The 21,609-nt window shown below is 50.7% G+C and overlaps 5 protein-coding genes across 5 annotated transcripts; 3 read left to right on the forward strand and 2 right to left on the reverse strand.

Annotated features, from left to right (window-relative positions):
• Positions 1-2: 2 nt before the first annotated feature.
• Positions 3-2,060, forward strand: BDP55DRAFT_651200 (uncharacterized protein). Its single transcript, XM_060574033.1, has 2 exons — positions 3-1,976; positions 2,032-2,060. Exon 1 carries the CDS (start codon positions 378-380, stop codon positions 1,686-1,688), a length of 1,311 nt encoding a protein of 436 aa, XP_060434271.1. The 5' UTR covers positions 3-377; the 3' UTR covers positions 1,689-1,976; positions 2,032-2,060.
• A 2,878-nt stretch (positions 2,061-4,938) lies between these two features.
• Positions 4,939-6,632, reverse strand: BDP55DRAFT_712096 (subtilase). Its single transcript, XM_060578196.1, has 2 exons — positions 6,184-6,632; positions 4,939-6,129 (listed from the first exon to the last, which is right to left on the reverse strand). The coding sequence occupies exons 1-2, from the start codon at positions 6,493-6,495 to the stop codon at positions 5,236-5,238; spliced, it is 1,206 nt and encodes a 401-aa protein (XP_060434272.1). The 5' UTR covers positions 6,496-6,632; the 3' UTR covers positions 4,939-5,235.
• A 6,826-nt stretch (positions 6,633-13,458) lies between these two features.
• Positions 13,459-15,132, forward strand: BDP55DRAFT_651208 (uncharacterized protein). Its single transcript, XM_060574034.1, has one exon. The coding sequence runs from the start codon at positions 13,636-13,638 to the stop codon at positions 14,905-14,907; it is 1,272 nt and encodes a 423-aa protein (XP_060434273.1). The 5' UTR covers positions 13,459-13,635; the 3' UTR covers positions 14,908-15,132.
• A 1,911-nt stretch (positions 15,133-17,043) lies between these two features.
• BDP55DRAFT_628233 (uncharacterized protein) lies at positions 17,044-17,577 on the forward strand (the record flags this gene model as incomplete). The annotated part of the gene is made up of 2 exons (XM_060571874.1): positions 17,044-17,103; positions 17,161-17,577. 2 exons carry the CDS (start codon positions 17,044-17,046, stop codon positions 17,575-17,577), a joined length of 477 nt encoding a protein of 158 aa, XP_060434274.1.
• A 314-nt stretch (positions 17,578-17,891) lies between these two features.
• On the reverse strand, positions 17,892-20,464 carry BDP55DRAFT_575428 (uncharacterized protein). The gene is made up of 2 exons (XM_060570772.1): positions 20,248-20,464; positions 17,892-20,187 (listed from the first exon to the last, which is right to left on the reverse strand). Exons 1-2 carry the CDS (start codon positions 20,248-20,250, stop codon positions 17,950-17,952), a joined length of 2,241 nt encoding a protein of 746 aa, XP_060434275.1. The 5' UTR covers positions 20,251-20,464; the 3' UTR covers positions 17,892-17,949.
• Between the last annotated feature and the right edge of the window lie 1,145 nt (positions 20,465-21,609).

The raw sequence follows: 21,609 nt of genomic DNA on the forward strand, positions 1-21,609 counted from the left end.
GAGTCGGCTTCTAGACGAACCCTAGACCTCGTCCTTCATCAATCGGACCAATCCAGCCGGAGAAGTGGGCCCGGGTGGAACGCGGAGATCTCCCGGCATCTATCTAGGTTCGGACCAAGCTACGGCAAGCCAGCTCGAGCCAGTGATGTGCTGCCGAGCCAAGATGTCAAACCTCCGAGCTTCCCCCAACCAGGCGATGTTACATTCCTTAGTCTCCGAAAATCGATGACGTTCCCTGTGCGAAGAGTCCACGAAACCGCAACTGCCATGCCGCACGCTGACAGTTTAGGACCCGTGACGTAAGGTTAATCGTTTCGTTCCGAATGAAGCAAGGATTGAGGAAACCATAAGAAGTCGGCCAAAGATCGCATCGCGCGATGAACGAGCAGCCATTGCAGCTCAAATCAGCGGATAGAGCGGTACACTTCAACATGGCGAAACCAGTTCTCGTAGTCATCGGCACCGGCTGGGGAGGTTTCACTCTCACACAAAAAGTCGACCTCACCAAATACGATGTCAAGGTCATTTCTCCGATTCGAACAATCCAATACACCCCCTTACTAGCCAGCGCAGCATGCGGGCTATTCAATTTCCGTCTTGCGGAAGAGCCCGTCAGACGAAAACACAGGACAGAGATGGACTACTACAAGGCCATTGCAGAAGACATCGACTTTGAAAAGCAGATTGTGCGATGCAAGACCGACGCGCCCACCGCAGGCGAAGACCCAATTACCTTTGAAGTCAAGTACGACAAACTTTGCATAGCGCCAGGATGCGATACTCAGGACTTCGGCACGCCAGGCGCGAAAGAGCATGCCCTTTTTCTGAAGACGACGAATGATGCCCGCTTGATTCAGCAACGCATTCTTCAAATGCTCGATAAAGCATCTCTCCCGACGACAAGCGAGCAGGATCAGCAGGATTATCTCAACATTCGAATCGTCGGTGGCGGCGCCATCGGCATTGAGGCGGCCGCTGAGCTGTGGGATCTTTGGTTCGAAGACATGCGTTTCCTGTTTCCTCACCTTGATGGCAAGGTGAACATTACCATTCACGATGTCGCGCCCAAGATTCTATCCACATTTGACGCAAACTTGAGCGAGTACGCCACGAGCTCGTTACAAGGGAAGCACGTCAAGATCAAGACAGGATCACACATCCAGAGTGTGGAGGCCGATGCGATCTTCACGAAAGAGGACGGTCGATTACCGTACGGACTGCTTATCTGGGCTACGGGGAACAAGGCAAGCTCTTTGGTTGAGAAGCTACCCGTTAAGAAGCCAGAGAGTGGTCTGCCTCGGATCCTGACAGACAAGTACCTTCGCGTCTTTCATCCGGATGGAAGCCCCATGAGCGATGTTTATGCGCTCGGCGACGCCGCCGATATTGAGGGTGAATCCTTGCCCACTCTGGCTGAAGTAGCTCTGCAGAAAGGCGAATATCTCACGAGCACTTTGAACTCGAACGCCGACCCTGTGCCTTTCAACTACAAGCAGAGAGCACTCTTGGCCTACCTAGGCCGCCACGATGGTATCATTGGTGGTAAGCAGGAGTGGACTGGAATGAGCGCGTGGTTGGCTTGGCGATCTGGAAGTCTAGGTTGGACGAGGAGCTGGAGGAGGAAGATCATGATTTCAATAAGCTGGCTGTTTATATGGCTGGCGGGCAGAGATATTGCGAGACCATAGGTCAATTTGGCGAAAGATTGCGTACAGGTGTGCAAAAGGTGCTGCAAAGATTCAAAACGACACAGATGTCACAGTTGCATGGGTAAAATTTGTCTACATTTGCGCCTTTGGTGTATAGCGCCGACACTGTGGAAATTTATTGTATGATTGTGTGCAGTCAAAGTTTCATAAGTCAATTCCATCGGGCTTTTCCATCATTCCATCAAGATTGAAACCAGACCCTGTCTAGAGCCGAAGAAATTGAAGGGGCAGTAAAGGTCGATAGCCGTCAATTAAGTGAGTGTATTCCTACTGCCCATTTAGCATTTACACTTGGTCACGAAAAGGGAAAGCGGCTACTTACAACCCCACTTGACGCAGCAGTAGTCAGTGCCACCGGTGTGCTGAGAGCAAGTGTATCCGGCAAGACATCCCTGGAAGGCGCAGGTGAACTTCGAGCTGTAGCAAGCACCGATGTCGAGGACCTCAGCACGGGGCTCCACCGCTTCCGTAGGGGCGGCCGTGGCGGTCGCAGACAAGAGCCCGAGGGCAAGAACAAAGACTTGAGAAGGTTGGAAGAGCATGGTGGCAATGGTGTTGAATGAGTGACTTGAAGTGAGATTCTTGTTGTACGAGAGGAAAGTGATGCTGGAATTCAAGCTCAATAGCAGGAGCATCTGTCTCTATTTAATCTTCGACAACAGCCCTGCTGTTGATGTTTGCAATCTTTGGCACTCCATCGGGGTTGCCGAATGGCACTCATTTCGTATTCGCTCCTTGAACAGAGGCCGAGCTCACCTTCACGAATGAGTCTGGTCCGCCAATATAGCGCAACGGAGTCTCTCTTTCGACATGAACTCGTCTTGTTCGAAACCTTAACTCTCTCCTACCAGGGCCATCAACTGTGCCCTTCCAACGCATCAGATCATCAGGATCTTGAAGGAAAATGCAACAAATGTTAGAATGTTAATTAGCTACTTGTGGCGGTTGATGTTCTCGTGAATGATACCATGCAGACACAGTCCCTCGATTTCACGGCAAGGAAAACCTCAACTTTGTCTACGTTGCCTTAGTACACACTTGGTTTACGTATTTCCGATCGGATGGCCATTTGAAGAAATCTTGAGCCGGATCGTGGACCTACAAGTCGGAGTGGTAAACTGGATCGGGTTTCTTGTTCTGATTTCAGTCCGGCGTAACCGGTACTGAGTCCCCCGAGCCTGATATGCCTGTCGAATCATCCCAGAGCAAAATAATATAAACACAGTCTGATCGGCAGAGATCCTTTACAAAGTGGATTTGGAAACATATTCGAGTCATTCACCCAATGTATTCGGAACAGGGAGCCAAAGCGGGAAACACTTTTGTCTAGCGACATCCATACTCGTGTTACGCGTATTTCAACCGTAGCCAATCGGCTGCTCAAAACTTGGCTCTCAGGTTTGGGCATTAAACAAGTGAGATTAGTACTAAACAGGCTCGGTTACCTAAGCCTTTCCGAAATCATGGCATTCGTTCGTCTTCTGTTCGTATCCTTCTACTGAGAGCAACAATCTTATTAGAACAACGGGGAAAACCGACACAAAGTACGAAGCGATTGGTCCCGGACGGATTGACCATAGCTATGCACCTTCACTTGGGTGACAACCGCAACTTAGAGAGCCTCTCATACATTCCAGACAGAACCACTTTTTGGCGCAAAGTGGTCAATTTAAGAAAGTTTTGTTCGAGGGTCATCCTAACTAAAGCTGACGACGGATGACAAGAAGCGGAGTTAGGCCCTGATCTCCTCGCGGCCAAAGCCAGTTACCAGTTGCCAGTACTGATATAATCGGTACAAAAAAACAACGGAAACCCCTTTTCCACAATGCCGAACCTGTTCTGGCTGTAGTTTTGTCACCGGATCCGGTCTCTTGAGAGCGCCATAGTTATAGGAGGGGGGGGTTTCCAAATCAGTAGCTAAGATAGGCCGGAAAGAGTATATTTACGGCCAATAGAGCTAATTCTACCTCGAAAACTGACATTTTAGAAAGTAGTACCCATTATCAGTTCTGTTACCAGAACCCTTCCCGCCGTAGAAAACACCCTCAACGGCGTCCGGCACTACGGCCCAATAATTACGGCAGTACAATTGCGCTGCGGGCGGGGCCGTGGCACTTCCAGTGGCGCCGTACCCTCTGGCGACTGGCAACCGGCCTTGGCCGCGAGGAGATCAGAGCCTTAAGACGGCAAAAGAGATTTGAGCGGGGACCAATGTACGACCAAAAACCATAGATGGAGTAGCTGTGTTGTAGCTTAGTAGATAAATTGATAGAAAAGTAGGCATTGTCTGGTGCAAAGTTGTCCGCAACGAGCTGAGGTAAGTAGCCAAAGGCTGTCGCTGACTGATTTTCCGTCGATTCCTTTGAAGTCTCTCGTCTTCACATGTGACCTTAAGGACATGCTCCTAGGATTCTAGAGCAGCGTCTGACAACTTATTGTGGGTATATTACCTCATTGCACATGAATCGAAGCGGCTCCATGGGTACATCGCGGACTTTCCGACTTGCACTGTACGAAGTACAACAACAACGAGGACCAGAAATCTCAACAACAAGGGAAGTGGAGCCAAATTTTCTTTCAGAGTCTATTCCACTGAGATTGAGAAAAGTGAATTATTTGTCGGAAAGGCTTCAGTGTAAAGTGAGCATAGCAAATTGTTACTTCATCGGGCAAATCGACCTAATCCACACCAGACCCTGGAGTCTGATGATTTGCTGGGTTACTCCGTACATGTAGTCCCGTAGTACCGGCCTCCGGGGTGCCCCGAGTCCTTGGACCTGGGGAGACGATCTTCATTTCCCCGCGAGAACCCTTACCCAGCTCCCTCTCCGGATGATATCAAAATTCTCGGGTAACATGTCCATCGCTTTGCCCAGCTGTCCGCACCTACTCCGTACACCGTACATGCGGCCGTACGGCGTAAGTAATTCGTACTCCATACACATACCTGTAGATGATATGGTGGCCGCCAAGACTCAGAATACGAGGTTGCCAGGGAGAAATGCCGGTCAAGGATTGCGATTCTCGAGGCTGTGGCGGGCGGGTCAAATGCCGTTGATATTAATACCCCATTGAGTAAGGTTCCCGCCTGCCAAGAGGGGTGAATCTAGACGACGAAGCTTGTCACTCTGGTCATCCTGGCGGTTCCTCATTTGAAGTACATTCAACCTCAAACCATATTTCATCTAAAATAACATCACGGCACGTTGTCAATCTGGAAAGGTGTTTTCTGATACATCCTCTTTATTGTCCTATCAACCATATATGCCCAAAATGACACCTGCAAATCTCAAAAAAACTGGGAGAGCCAAGGTCCAAAACCAAGGCAGCGAAGTCTTATAAACATCTCATTCCATCGCAAGAAACAGCGTCCCCCGCTCATCTCTGATGAGGGAATCTCAACTCCTCCATATACAAAGTGAGCGAGCAGCGGGCGCTCTTGGCCGGCGGAAAAGGGCGGAACGTCTTCTCGCCCTCCACGACCGGCTTTCGGTCGGTTGACGAATTGCCGGTTTGATGAAACCGCTTACGCGCCGTTGCCGTTGTAGGCAACCAGGTTGGGGCTGCTGTTGAGGGTACCGGTGATCTTGCCGGAGGTACCGAGGGCCTTGATGCGAGCAACGATGGAGGCGGGGGTGCTCAGGGACTCGACGGACTGGAGGTAGTTGACGAGGCCGGCGACGTGGGGGGAAGCCATGGAGGTACCGGAGATGGTGTTGGTGGCAGTGGTGGAGGTGTACCAGGTGGACAGAATGGAGCTGCCGGGGGCGAAAATGTCGAGCGAGGTGCCGTAGTTGGAGTACGAGGCAATGGCCCAGGTGCTGGTGATGGCACCGACGGTGATGGCGTTGGCGGCGTTGGCGGGGGAGACGTTGGCAGCGTTCTGGGCCTCGTTACCGGCGGCGACGACGGTGGTGACACCGGAGTTGTAGGCGGCGTTGATGGCAGTGGTCCAGGCGGTGGAAGAAGGGCCGCCGAGGGACATGTTGATGACGGACTTGCCAGCGCGGCCCTTGGTGGTGATGTCGTTGACGGCCCAGTTGTATCCGTCGAGAATGACGGAGGTGGAGGCGGAGTTGCCGACGAAGACCTTGACGGAGATCAGGGAGGTGAGCTTGGCGACACCGTAGGTGGTGGAGCCGATGGTACCGGCAACGTGGGTGCCGTGGCCGAGGGTGTCGGTGTGGGCACCACCGGCGGCGTTGTAGCCGAGCGAGGCGCGGCCGCCAAAGTTGGTGTGGGCGGTGTTGATGCCCGAGTCGACGACGTAGGCGAAGGTGCCGGTGCCGCCGGCGCTGTCGTAGATGTACGAGGTAGAGCCGGAGGTCTTGTGGGAAATGGTTCCGAGACCCCATGGAGCACCGGTCTGGGTGACAAGGGCGCTCAGGGTGTAGATCTCGTCACGCTCAACGGCAGCAACCTATTTGCGGCATTAGATTTGGTTCTTGATACGGGTGGGAGGATTGAAATTTACCTCAGGGCTGGCCTTGATAGCCTCAATGGTGGCGTCGTCAAACTTGCCAGAGTAACCCTGGAAAGTGTTGAAGGAGAAGGTGCGCTCGGCGCCAGTGAACTGACGCTTGTCGAGGCTGCGGGAGTAAACATCATTGACCCAGCTCAAGTGAGAGGTGAGGCCCTGGGAGCCAACGGAGCTCTTAAGGGTGATGATGTAGCTGTTCTCAGCCCGGGTTTGAACCATGGTCTCAGCAGCCCTCTCCTTGAGAGTGGGAGCAGCGAAGCCGCAGGTAGCAGCTGCGAGCAGCGCGAGGTGCTTGAAACCGACCATTGTGACTGTCGAAAGACCGAGATGCAGAAATTGGAGTTGGGATTGTAGGAGAGGATGAGGAGTGAAGAGTGAGATAGGACTGAGTATCGTGGGCCATTGAAAGACGTTATATAACTTTCCTCCTCGTCATTGAAATCGAGTGAGGCTCGATGTTCGTCCGTTGCATATCATGTAAGTGGCTGGGTCATCCAGGCCCTCGATGGTGCACTACTGCTTGCAGACAGAGTTCCGGGGCGCCCTTCGAGAAGCAGTACGTACATAATTCGGACCCCTGCTAAGAAAACAGCCACCGCCGCAGGGTCCAAGTCGGGATGAACCTGTCAAACTTGGATATCTCGCCAGAACTTGCACTGGTGGTTGCGCCGTAAGTGAACCCAAGTCGATAAGACGATGCGGTCCGCGGAAAGAGGAAGGAGAGGACGAATGGCGCCATGTGGCGACATAAACCAACCATCTCCGAAGCTTGTGCGACAAAATCAAGAATAGGAAGTTGATAGACAACGATGTTGGTGATGCAGCAAGCTGGGTGAGTGAGGAGACATGCTAGGCCGGCTTGGCAATGCAACGAAGCTATCAGATGGTCGCAAGTGACTTTGGCCACTGGGCGGTAAACAGCTTTCGCAGGCATCTCAAGCCATCTGTCGTCACCTGGTCAGATCGAATGATACCGGGACTTACAAGACAAGAAGCAAACATTCTGGGGATCGATACCGCACGGTGGAGATGCGCGTCCCGCGGGCACGGGAGAGAGGCGGACAGAGCCACAGAGCCTCGATAACAGACAGCTGTTGTGGGTGCCGTTGTTAAACGGACATGCAGCGGTGACAATACCGGCATTTGCACGGTCCATTGGTGTAGTCTTCCAATGCCCATCCTTCGAGCGAAACAAGGCGAGAGTTGTCCGAGCCGAAAGCCACCAATAGGATTGAGTTGTGGAACACTAATTGCCATCAGCAATCTACCTCGACGTCCAGTCCTGAGTCCAGTACGGTCCTCGGAACGGCAGTGCCAAGGCTTTTTATGCATAAATTCAGGATGCGGTGGATTCCCGAGTTCTTGCGCCCGACCCCTGCCCGGCGACCGAGGAACGACGTCTCTTTCGTCCTGGTGGTAGGCAAAAGGCCTATGGACCCGAAGTAATGGCAGCTGATGCGTATGAGGTCGCTTTGCAGGTTGTAAATATCGGCGTTGGTGATGCTGACGGCCTCAACACCCACTTAAACCTCAAAGTCCCAGCCTATTAGATCTTGATCCACCCTGGTTGTTCTGCCTCTTCTCGATGCCTAAACGGGGCTTGAGGCTTGAGCTTCAACTGGATGCATCGGGGGTCCGGGGTGGCAGACAGTATCGCAGGCCATTACGAAGCTTTGGTTCGTCGGAGGAGGGTTGATCCTCGTGCGTCAAGGCGATGTTACCCCAGCTGAGATATCTCGCCTTCCTAATTTGGCAGTCGGCCGTGGAGCGTGACAGTCGGCGATCGCGGTGGGATGTCAAGTTCTGGGGGAATTGGGGGCCACCAAATGTACCCCAGGAGAGAATGATGAGGGCGAGGTAGTAAATTGCGAATTAGTCGTGATGTTTACCGCAGATGAGAGAATTCGGTGCAGTTCCATCCATAATTCCGGAGCGGCGTGGTTATTGTACGAGTGACAATGGTGAATCGCATGCGGCGGCGCTGGGTAAGACTGTTGGTGCCAGGCTCAAGACATCAGGTGAGGCCCGCGGCCGGGTTTTGGTAGCCTGTGGAACAATGCAAAAGAGGCGGAATCCAAGAAGACGTCTGTTCCTACACCTACGTAGTACTCCCTTCAAGAGCCCAGCCAATTGACACAAGTGAGCAATGTATGCGTCGTTGCCTATTGCATGGAGATGGAACTTCTAGCTGTGCCCTATCCTGATTGCGGTGAGTTGACTTGCACGCATATTCTTGTTTACTGCATGTAAATGCAAGCAAAGTAAGGGAGCCTAGGCAGGAAGACGTCGTTGTCAAGGATAAGAGCTCCTGTGGAGACTCTGGAGAGGAGGGGAAACACTACGCGCAACGGAAGATCCCTGGAGCAGCTCATCGGAGCCCCTCACTCGAGGGCCAGAGCTGTGGGCACGTAACGGAAGGCCATTATTTTCTCACGCAAGACTTCTCGAGAGCTTAATCCTCCCTGGGTTTCTTGGGACGTTGAGATAAGCCGGTTGGTCTGCAGCACATCTCGGCAGCTACTGGCCTGTGCTGGGCGTCCCAAAGGTCCCTGGCAGGGATCTTGGAGCTTCACGCAAATATCAGCGCATATCAGCGCGTCCGCGTTCAGGTGAGCGAGTGTAGTCTTCGCTGCGGGTATTCCAGGCTTGTGAATGGGTAGTGCTGGTAGGAGACCCCTGGTTCCTGACCAAGGTCCCTGAAAGGACGAACACATGTACGCCGTCAGCAGCCACCCGCACCTTTGTTTGTCAAAGTTGAAGTAGAGCTCAGAATAGGGTTGGCCGAGACATGTGTGAGTCCAAGCCTTCGCGAGTCGTGGAACCCCCCATCCTTGGTATCGGGAAACGCCACATGATTCTGTGGCTCGGCAAGATATCTCGAATATTGAATAATTGGTCTTGAGATTGAAAAGATGTATCCGTAGATCGACGACATTATGAAATGGAAAAAGGGGAATCCTCGGGCGGGAAGAGATAAGATACCTAGGTACCTAGAAGCTGCCAGTGAACGGTAACAGCCCCGTCAATCACATGCTGCGAAATACGTATCGGAGTACGTCTTCTTGAAGTACCTACCCGCTTTCCCAGGCGGGCCTCTCCGAAATTCCCGCCGGCAAGTGGGGGCTGATCCGTGGCAGGTGCAGGAAGTGGTCCGAGCGTCGCAGCATGGCACCGATAACGTGATAAGGTAGTGGGTCTTTCTGCTTTAGCGATGCTGACATGATCCCAAGGCCCCTGTACTCTTGGAGCGGAGATGGTGGGTTGGCAACTCCCCGAATGTCACCTCTGGCCTCTCTTTCCCATCAGCCAAAAGTCTCGCACAATTCAAGAAACAAGAGGCGGGGAGGAAGTGCCTCGAGAGTCGAAAAGTCCAGCTCCATAATCTCCATTCATGATTCAAGCTTAGCCTTTGCAGCTCTACCGTCACAGCCGTGTCCAGTGCCCATGTTGGTTGTTTGCTGTTCGATGCTACGGAATTAACAGCCGTGGAAACCTTCTTGACTCTAGGATTAGTAGTAACCACACTGTTCTAATGTCCTTCCAGACTCGTCTTGTCCTGCAGGCCAGCCAAGACGGGATCATAGGCAACGGCACGAACCAGGAGACATTTAGGCGCTGCATTGACTGAAGGGATTCGTATACTGCTAATAGGTCTGAAGCCTCGTCATTTCCACCACCCCTGTCATCCCCGAGCCTCGCCGCAGGAGAGAAGCAGTATCCTGGGCTCGTCGACGCCGCTGCCGAGAACTTGTCTGATTTGAGGTGATGGACCAGACAACATCTCCTCTGGTGCTAAGTTGACAAGCATTTACATCGTCTCTCGTCATAGGCAGAAATAGATGGGCCTCAAGATTTCTACAGTCATCAAAAACATACTTAGACGCAGCTACAATCTGCGCAGCACCGACCCTTGTCTGCAGTCATTCGATAGCTCGAGAGCTACAACAGCACACTTGACCAGAATAGTCATGTCGCACAATACGTTGTGAGTGTGCTCGCCGTTGGGCCATGCGTTAGGTTACCGCCCAACCTCCGCCACCAGAATTCCCACGATGGCTTCGCTTGCTTAAAGAGGGAGGTGACCATCAAGGTGCGGCTCTGAACCGGACCAACTTGGAAGGTTCAAGGCTAGTGGTCTTCTGGAAGGCGGTTGAGGCATCTCTTTCAAACTGCAGTCACGTTTTCCTGCAAATGAATGGTGGCATTATCTGCAGAGCCTGCTCTAGCCTCCCCGCTCCTTCTGACCTGCTACACTCGACAACCCCAGCCAGGAACCACCGGCATTCCAAGAACCTACAAATGCTTGGCTCCCATCTTTGCCAGGATTCTTCAGCACTACCGCTTTGCTACTGCAAGATCACTTTTGCCAAGACAAACAGCTGACGGCATAGTCTCTTCACCTTCCTTTAGTGACGATCACTTGGAAACGCCGCCATGAACCACGAGTAGCCTTAGAACCTTCAGGTCACGAATCACATCATATACCATTGGACTCTGTCGAATCCAGGATGTTCTACCTCAATACGATGATAGTCACGACATAGTCACACAATTCCATGCCTTGGTGGCATCAAACCCGATGGCCTGAGACTTCGGAGATATGAACGAATACGATATGCTTCAGATGCCGCCAAGACCTGGCCTTACCCGTATTGTCCAGAGACTTCCAAAGTCGCGATCTCCGACTTGAGAAACAATGCAACATTGACGATCCGGATTTCGATCCGGCCGAGCTCGCCGTTACACCCAGTAGAGACCCCTACGCCGCAGTTCCAGCCCCAGCGTGTCACGTCACGGGTCAGCTACGCCTACGGCGTTCCGCCCAGCTGAAGCCTCGCCACCTACTCTATGAGGCGAGCCGTCGACGCGCCACTGGAACTCAAATGTCTCGGCGTGCAGCCGACGTGTGATGGCTGACAACCGCCCTCGTAAACTTCACCCTCTCACGCAGGAAAATGGCCCAAAAGAACCGCTCGCCATCTCCGAAAGTAATGGCGAGACGCTATTAGACTGTCTTGGACAATCAGCTCGCCGTACCTGCCTTTTCTAGCAACATACAACATTGAAAGTAGTTTTCGACAGCCTCAGCATCGCAGCTGTGATTTTCCAGGTCCTCGAACCCCCTCCATTTCATCAGACAGCTCAGGTTCTTCCTACCGACGGTCTCATCGTCTTCGCCGATGCCCACGACCTGGCTCGTATTCCTCGAGAACATCATCTTCTTCCAGTCCCTCTCCACGGCAGTCGCGACAAACCCCTTCAACTGGAAGAACGCCGTCGATCCACTGGTGAACCCAGGTGTTTCGAGGACATGGCCTTGCTCCATCCCTGACACGTTGACATTGCTCATCTCGAATGCATACACCCGAGTGCATGCACTCGGCCACGCCAGTGAAGTAGTATTTGCGGCACATTGTTCAGGCTGCACGAGTATGAACTTCTGTTTCCTCTCTCTTATCTGACGTCAAGAATCGTCGTTTGTGCCGTTCGTGCTCGGAAGTTTTCGACTCAGTTCTTTGACTCAGCGTTTATCCTTGCAATCTAGCATTCAGCTTTAAAGAGTCAATATTGATGTATCGAGACAACGATACAAAAAGACGTGTACCTAGTACTCATAGGTTCTCTGTCCTAGATGAGGCACTGCTAGGACCAGGCTTGCTTCAGGGAATGTGTTGAGGTGACTATTGCATATAGTCACGAGTTGAATAGCACCTACCCATCGCCATTCACTCAAAGATTGAGCTACGCTGTGTGAATCCGTCAAGTTGGCAACTAGCTTAAGCATTGTTGCTTATAATAGTAGTTCCTGAATAACAGAGTTATTCTGACGTGAATCAGCACAAGGAAGCCGACATCCAAAAATAAGATTCGAGCATTATTATCCCGTGCAACCACGTGGTGAAACATTCAATCATGAATAGGCCGCCATATGTCTTGGTAAAAAGCTCTAGAATTACTGCAGCCAAGCAGGATGAATGCTGTACATATTATAGTCGGGCTCATCATTCCAAGGGAGACCTTACCGTGATGTTCCCGCATGTAGATTATGGCACTCTGACGAGCTCACGCGGGCTTTATCCTTCATCTAACCCTGATATTTCGTTTCATGATTCCTTCCATCTTAACCAAAATGTCGTTAGTCCCAATCTCTACACCGAAGACTTTCGGAGAACCCGTTGGGACTCAGTGATCACTGATATCTAGGAATTTTCAATGGTCCGTTGGCTACGTTGAACTCTGGACGCTGCCCGCTTCAACACGAAGCATACATCATCAAGCGCTTCACTTTGAGCAACTCAATAAACGAACTTAGTAACTGGAATGAATGATATTCGAAATATCTCTCTCAGTCGACTGAAAATTTGGGCCAAAGTCGATTGAAATTTCATCGGAAAAGCAGCATCAAACGGATCATCACAGCTGACATGTTAGTTACACTCCCGGCCACAGTATTGTTCCATGCAGATTTTGTGTTATCTCCAGGGAAGAAACAGAATCGATGTTGCGAAAAAGTGATGTCATATTAGTAAACTTGCTCAAAGTCTTGTAACCCTTATTGTTGGTATTCCTATCACAGGGATTGGTTCGAACCGTGGGTGACGAAGAGGTCAAAATCGATATATATTTAACTTCTGCGTGAAGGTGTAAAAGGGAGGTTCCAACCGTAGGTTGGGCAGACCGTGGATCTCGTAAGTACGGTCTGTAAGTGGCCCTGCGCGGGCCCCCTGGCCTCGAGGTCGAATTGGACTTCCAATCCGACACTTATCTCGTTATGGAATCGAAGCACCCGAAGACAGCGATGCATCTCGTCCAACCGAATCAGCCAAGTCGACAACTTAAGCAAATGATTTTCAGAACATTGCCCTTGATCAAATTCACGTTGACGTCTAAGATTGGCTAAGCTGGGAACTCAGATAGTTGTATTCGATTGTGGTTGTAATTTATGCCTAAACGGCTCTCTTTTCCTTTCTAAAACAACCATGGGTATTTCAAGGATTGTTTCGTGCCTAGGCCGTCTTTAGTCGATTCGATTGAACAAATAAATAACAGTCGGATTCACCAATTCTCATAAAATGGCCCTCAGTCAAGTCAACTTGATTGTCAAAGTTGAGTTGATTGTCTTAAGTTTAGCGCTGTCTGGATCTGAGCAATTACCGGTTTTCGTAAGCTCGGCTTGCTTGAATTGAAACTCAAGGTCTTTCTCACACATCATCGCCATGTATTCTTACGCAATCACTTGTGAGCTGCAAACACCATGAAACAAGTCGGCCCGGTTTTGATGCTGATTGCCTAGCCCGTAAATTCATAGCACGTGCATTGATAGGACGTTTTCGGCTGCTCGGATAATTGACATCCGCGTCTAGACAAAGGACAGCCGTAAGTTTCCGACCGCGAAAAGTTACATGCGACTTGGCCTCTCCAAATCTTCAACTCAATTCCGGCAACATGAGTCGTTCGAGCATCGACTATCCACCATCGAGTTCGCTCGACAATCTGCCTGCAGATATACTTCTGGGGATCATTTCTTTCCTCGAATCCTTGAGCGATTTGAACGCGCTCGTCAACGCGTCTCCGTCGATGCGGAGATTCTTCGTAGCGGAACGACGGCGCGTCATCCGCCAGATTGTCCATCGCGATGCTGCTCCTTTGCTCAAAGATGCTGTGGCGCTTGCAGTCATTCCGAGAGTCGGCCAGTCTCGCGATTATCATACAATGGAGGTCGTGAGCGTGACCAAGGCGTATGCGAGTTTTCGAGAACACCTCGACTCAAATACAGCAAACATATCCGCCATATCAGCTGATCATTTGATCTTGGCTACGCAATGCGACTTGGCGGCTCGGAACTTTGTCTCTCTGTACGCCACAGTCCAACAACATCAACTGCGGACTGTGGATCCAGAGGCAGCCAAGCCACTCACAAAAGACGAGCAAGACCGCCTCGTACTCGCTTGCTTGCGGTATCAGTTGCTTACACAAGTTTGTCGCGACCGTGTGAGTGAGGAGACAACTATAGAACTACGGACGATTTTGAATCATTGCTTCACACCTTGCCAGATGGAGCAAATTGCCGGGATTCACGACTTCGCAGGCAAATTACACCAGTTTCTCGTCACGCACGATGGCCCAACAGGGTTTGATGCGCAAAACATACATGAAATCTACGATATTACAGCATTCCGACAGATACTCAGACATGCACTCACTATGGATCAAGAAACCATCAAAGTCTTCGCTGCTGCGTTGTCATATCTAAAGTGCGTTTCGGATCATCAAATTCTCAGAGGAGGTCACCAAGTACCCAGTAGCTACATCTTGGAGTACTTTCCAGTGGTGACCTCACAGCTAGATTTGACCCTTCACGCACTCTTGTCCCACGAGTACGAGATTAGACGCCTGCGAGATGTGATCTATGGCTACGAAAGAAGACTGCCGGCCATCACCGCTGATGGCTCGGTGATAGATCCTTCATTCGCTTGGGTCGATGCAAACGATGGCTTAGATTGCCGTCGCTGGGGCTCAGAGTTGCTGCGAAATTCCCCAGATCATGTGGGCATAGACAGCATGCGATTGGACCGAGTGAAAGCCACTGTGGAAGCATGGAGGCAATTTGGCCTCTTGTATTGGGACCAAGACCGCGTTCAGATTTTGAAAAGGTCTTTGTTGCAGTATCGAACGGGGTGGCTTCGGAATGTGTGGGACCGAGCTGATGTCTTTTAGCATATTACAACTTTTGAGCGATACGACAATATTGTCGAGAGAGATAGATAGTAGACTAGAGCAAAGACTTTTGTTTCCAGAGGCCCTCGGTCACACTAGTAGATGACTTCACATTTGTACGAATCAGTCATTAATATGATTGAAACCTGCTCGAATGGGGCCTTCTGAATGGTTGCGGTTCAAGTGCCCGGTCGGAAAATTATTGCTGGTCAGTATCTACAGGGGAGCACTAATGGCACTAGCTTGCGGTTGCCAACGGTTGCCAAGAACGTGGTGTATTGACGTTGCCCCAGACTCTGCACCCAAGACTTCAATGCAACCATTTGTGAAGTGTCTGGGGTATTGCAACCTTCCAGCCTCATAAGGCCATGGTACATGTTAGCTACTTTTCAACATGTTGAATATATCCAATTACTGCGCATGGCAATATGATCTTCTGCTAAGATCGTTGCCGGCGTAAGCAGGTTTGCAAAGAAGAGCACCGTACCTGCAATCTGCTGTCTTGGGAAAGCCAGGTCAAGTTTGGACAACATCAAAGCATGTTGAACCTCTCCTTCACCTCATCTCACGAATTTGTGCCATTGCTAGGGGGTGTGCTCTTCACTTCCTTACTAGTAAGCGGACGCGTTCTTGTTCACAGGAGGTGAACACACTTATGCAGCAAGTCTAGATGCCGAACCTCCCGATTTCCTCTTCCAAGTTCTCCCAGTTCCAAAGATTCATCGCCCCCCTTCTGGGGATTTGCCAGCTTTATACTTGTAACATTCATCTTGTTGCCCAATTGCTCTGTTAGCTTCGCGATTCTCATCTTAAAATACACAAGTAGTTACGCGACGTCGGCGTTGCCGTAGAAGTTAATCGCGTTGGTAACTCGATGCAGCGCTGCATTGTTCCATCGAGCCGGAACAAGAGGAGCCGTATTTTTGCCGAATAAATGCTCATGGCTCAAACTCAATGTCGTGCTCCGAGCTCGCCTCGTCTTTCTCTCCGCTGACAGGAGCAATAAAGTCGCCGAGTCGTCAGGCACAATCGGACCTAGGGCCGAATAATATTGACCGGGACCCACACCGCGCGCCGCGCGGGCGATGACATGAAGTTAAGACAGCTAAGCCTTCTTCTTTACCAATGGAGCCATTCTTGATTTGAGATGGATTGCAAAGATCACGTTTAACGTTTCGATTAAAGTGAAATCCAGTTCTGCTTCGGTCACTGCTCGAAGACACCAGTGCTCAAAATCCTCAGAGTCCCTGGACTCCAGAATGAGTAGGCCTTCTGCCGTCGAGTCAGTGACCCAATGAAGCAGGGCCGTCAGCCCGTCATCATCAGGCGAGCCGGTCTCATCAACATATGTGGCCCTTGCTCGGAAAGGCTGTTGTATCCGCTGATAAAGCCAACAACGCAGTGGATTGGCGCGGGGACGTGGCGGGTCGAACCACGCGCGCCGCTTACAAAGTCCGAGATATCATGTCTACATAATAGCTTTAATCATTCAACTGATCAGCAACATATCTTCCACATCGATTGATGCACGGTGGAAAGGCCAAAAAGACGTTTCAGTGACGATACAGCTGTTTTCTTAGCATTGAGCTCACCGACAGGTTGATGCTCATAATCACAATGTTGTATAATTAACTTTCTCACATCGTGACGAATGACTCGCTGGGTGCACATGTTCAGTTCGCCTTACAGGGGTAAGGCTTCGAGACTCAGAGTTCAGTTAAGTCAAAAGCCAATTCCCCAAGCTAAGGTTCGCGGTCATTAGCTACAGGATAATAGCCCCCACAAGTAAGAATGAAGCTCATTTCCTACATGCGATGAACTCGGGAACCGGCGAACAGTGAGAAATCTTAATTGATGAGACCATCTCCGGATTCGTACCATCTGGTTGGGACTCGGCATTTTCGGGTGTTATTCGAGAACGATTTAACCATGCGTGTTCTGTCTCAGCGCCGTAGGTGGACTTGTATATAGGCCGTGATCGTCGCTTTCTTCCTCTGGCTCCTATTTTGCTCTTATCAACCCACTTTGTCACTCTTTCACAAGCTTGCATACCACCTTGACTTTCTAAGTCTGTCCACTCTTTCTAGCACGAATAATCACCAATAATCTCTTACCTAATCACCACCAACCATCAAAATGCAGTTCTCCATCTTCACGGTCATTGCCGCTGCTGCCAGCTTCGCTGCTGCCCTTCCCGTATGTCACTTACAGAACTGGCCTTGACTTTGGGAAATAGCTAACAGAAGTTCGTAGACGGCCACCTCCGCTGCCCCTGCCCCCTCCGCTACTTGCGGTAAGCTTGGCAACTTCCACAAGACCACCGTCAAGGCCGGTCAGACCTTGACCATCATCGCCGAGCGCTACAACTCGGGTATCTGCGACATCGCGTGGCAGAACAAGCTCGCCGACCCCAACGTCATCTACGCTGGCCAGGTCCTCCTCGTCCCCGTCGACGTCTGCGTGCCCGACAACACCTCCTGCATCAAGCCTTCTGGCACCGCTACCTGCGTCACCGGCGGCGCTGCCACCTACACCATCAAGTCCGGTGACACCTTCTTCGTTGTTGCCCAGAGCCTCGGCATCACCACCGACTCTCTGACCGGTGCGAACCCCGGCGTCGTCCCTGAGAGCCTCCAGGTCGGCCAGGTCATCAACGTTCCCGTTTGCTAAATGCTCCCTGAGCTTTTGACAAGGAACTCACGCACTTGATGTTTCCTTTGAAGTAGGCATTACTGAGGTTAAAAACAATCAATAGACGAAGCATTTCCTGGCATATTTCTCATCTTGCGTGACGTGATCAACATCAATGGTCTCTGTTAAAATAGTCCTTTACAACAGTCATCAAAGCTCCAGAGGAGTCTTCTCCTATCCTGGGCAGCAAAGAAATAGACCCCCAACGCATACTAGAAGTCACGACAGTCGTTTTTATGATAGTAAATGCTTGTTGAGGTCAAGGAGTAAAATATGCGAAAAGGACTTCTCGTGTTTGTGACAAGCCAATCAGGTCCATCCAAATTTGAGCTTTCTCTCTTGTTCTCAAGTTCACGCTTCGTACAGTGGATCACCTGTGAAGATTCCTCCGTGGGCTCTATTCATATGATCATAGCAAGGCTTCGAATCATCGAAAGCCTCCAGACAAACCCAGCAGATATGTGCTTTGCAAGCTGTGCAGGTCATGTGATTGCAGCCGTACGACTTTTGAATCGAGGTGTTGCATCTAGGACAGTCTTTGATCCCCAGCTGCTTCTTGACTTTCTTGAAGTTCCTGTCAGCAGCCGCAGCTGCTCCTGAAGTGACGTATGTATGCTCGGCACAAGTCTTGCCATGGTGGTCGACATTGCATGATGCGCAAATAACTTTCGAGCATCCTCGGCAACTGAAGATCTTGGCCAACAATGTTGGTCTGTATATGGTTTGGCAATCTGGAGTGGGACACCATCGAAACTCAGCTGGGTGCCTTTTGATGTGATTCGTTACCGCGGAATCCAGAAGCTCTTCAAAGGTAATCGAGGGCAAGCAGTCTTGAAGTTCCTGCAGTGAGAATGAGGCATTGCAAACCCCCTCGTCAGCCAGACAGCGAATCCCCGATTCACCGCTGCTGACGGACGATTTGCAGAAGTTCTCGAAACAGTCGCGACAGTACACATGCCCACATTTGACTTTGAGTGGATTCTCGGCAGTTGTCCAACATACCGGGCAGCATTCCGCTTCCGTTGAAATGTCATGTTCCTGAGGTAGTCGTCTTTTTGTCACGATATCTATCGCTGTGTCGAAAGAAGCCAGTGGTCCGATGATCTCCAACCTCTTGGGTGTCTCAAAGATGTTGAGGGACACGGCTTCTTGGCCCAGCACTTTGCAGATAGCTTTGAACCCCCCTCTGATGGCCCAGTGCAAACTCTCGGGGGTCAAAGGTATGTAGTGGATTGTGGAAGGATTGTCACTGAGAGACTGTAGCAATGCGTCGCAAGCTTTCTGCGAGGCCTCGAACGAGCCAAAAACATGGATCTCGGCTTTGGATGGGACGCATTGAAACGCGACCTTGTGTTGCTTCTCAATGGGTCGAAGCCGTCGGTTTGCCAGCGGTTTATTGTGAAAGGATGAACTCCAGAGGGGCTTCTTGCCGTCGGCGTCGTACACTAAACTTCCTTCGAGAAGTTTGTCAGTGTGCGTCTCAGCTGCCGCGAGATCGTCTCTCCTTTCACTCTCGAGTCTCAGTGTAACGTAGCCATTTGCCGATGGAAACCTCTTGAAGTTGACTCCTTTCTTGCGAAAACTCTGGGCAATTTTCTCGAAATCTACTAGAATCGCGCTGAAGATATGATTTGCGACCTTGTATGTCGCAGAATGAAGTCCAATGATGCTGAGTTTGTCGGCCTTGTTGAATGGCAACGGCATAGATCGGAGCAACTCAACGGCAGTCAGAGCGTCAGCCTCATCTTGGAAACGAGCCATGGCCTTAACTCGTTTGCCATCCGGATCTGCATTCGCCGTGAGTCTCATCTCCAATGGCCCAATACCAACGAGCAAAGCTTCGACCATGTCAACCTCGCTCTTGGTGTTGTCCAGGTCCTGGGGCCCCTCGAGTTCCACACTTGTGGGCCGCTGCCTCTGAGGAATCATGTTCAGGATGTCGGTCTTCGTAGCTTGCGGTGGAATATACAGCGTCAACTTCGGTGACGAACCGTTTGAATAACTCCCTCCCAGTGTGCACCCCCATCGATGCAGTAATGTGCTCGACCTCGGAGCGCAGGAAACCTTTGTTCCAAGGACAGTGTATGCACCAGTTCCGAAGTTGCTGCGGACTTCACTCTCCACAGATTCTGAGCGAAAGGTGAGACACGCCAATTGCTTTGGTTTATGCCAGGAGCAAATGACTTTCTTGCGATTCACCCTGTGGGTGAATCCCTTGTTGGTATCGAGATTGAGAGGCTTCTGAACTTCGGCCTTCAACCCGGGAAATCCACATACGTCTTCGATATCAGGTTTCTTCAATCTTTCGCAAAGGGACTGTGCAAAGTCGGGGTCTTCTACTCGGATGATGGCGCATATCAAGCCTCCTAAGCCATGGGGTCTTATGCGAATGGCGGCACTCGGGACTTCGAACCCCAATCGACTCAGGAGTCGCGATACGGCTGCAACATCGCTTCGAGCGGGTAGGTCGAGGATGCTGGCCGTGGAAAAGTCGGAGAAGAGCGAAACCTTCTCGACGGATGCGCCTGAGCCAAAGTTTACCCAGGCACCTAACAACTCTCGCATGCACTTCTCTTCAGGCTTGAGGGGCTAGGAATGGTTGGAATTAGTATTCTCAGATAGTTGGTGGGTCTAAGATAGCTCACATACCATAACCTCATTAGCGGACAATCCCGCTTCTGTTACGACTTCGGTATGAGAAAAGGGGCAGTTGACCCCATTTCTACAATGTCCCTTTGCCAAAAAGGCGCAGGCGATATTGGAGCGGGAGTCTTCCGCTGCTGGTCCAGTAGACTCTAAGCCTTTCAATGCAGACTCGGGAGACGGCCGGAGTTGAGAATTATGAGGGAACACGCATTTATCGCCCCTGGAACAATAGCCTCTTGCAAAGAACTTGCAGATCGTCGGCGAAATGGCCGGATCAGTCGCCTCAGATCTTGACCGTTCCCTGAGCCCTTCATGAACGAACGGGCAGTCGGATCCCGAGCGGCAATGTCCTCTGAGATAGAAATGGCATCTCGTGGCTGGTGATGGAGCCGCTTTTCGAGTTCTGGTTTCCAATAAGCTGGCCATCGTACAGTCATTTACTTTACTTCTTGATAACAGCTGTCAGAATGGGCTTCAAGGAGGTTGAATTGCGCGATGATTTGCTGATGGAGCATGCCATTCAGAGCCACAACACAGGGATAAACAGAGCGGAAATACTTCTAAGCGAGCAGTGTGAGATATATGTATTTCATTGAACAGCAGATTACTCCTCATAATTGCTTGATGAGGGGTAATCCCAAGTACGACCAGTCAAAGAGCCACATGAAAATCTCAACGCAGGCTTGATGCAGGGCAGAGGCAAATGCAGGAGGCCAACCAAGCCATTAGAGTTCAACAAATCATGTGTCGGTACCCCTTATTACTTTGTGTATGGGCACAATGGGGCATCTTCATAAGACCTACCCACATCGGTCATTAGCTTTTCCGTTGACCATTGATTCGAAAGAATTAGAGCACTGCTGCGATATGGCGAATGACATTAAAGCACTGTTGAGATCTTCCGTCACCCAATTAGCTGATTTCTCCAAATCACAGACTTAACAAGTAAATCCAGACAACGAGCGTCAGCTGCTTGAATCAATATGCCCAAGAAAGGTCGTCTCTATTGAGCCATGGGCTAGAAACGCTTATTTGTTCCCCACATGATGATCATCAACACTCCGTCAAGACTTCGAAGCAGACTGAAGAAAGTGTTTCACGACCTTCTCAATATTAACAGGCCCGTACCTTTCTTCCTCGATGCTGATATTTTTATGCTTCAAGTCCTCTACAATTTCTGTTGCCGACATTCCCAAAGCATCGATAAATTTGTGAATCATCGTGATTCTTGTAGAGTACCAATCCTTGTCAAACGGTCCAGCTAAGCGTGCAGTGGCTCCATTATGGTATTCGTGCTCAATCCAAGCAATGTATGTAGCCATAGAAGACTTGATTTCTCTCTTCAGAGTTGGCTCAGCCGTATCA

Source organism: Colletotrichum godetiae, assembly GCF_030913485.1.
Source record: "Colletotrichum godetiae strain CBS 193.32 chromosome Unknown BDP55scaffold_6, whole genome shotgun sequence".
NCBI classification, from domain to species: Eukaryota; Fungi; Ascomycota; class Sordariomycetes; order Glomerellales; family Glomerellaceae; genus Colletotrichum; species Colletotrichum godetiae.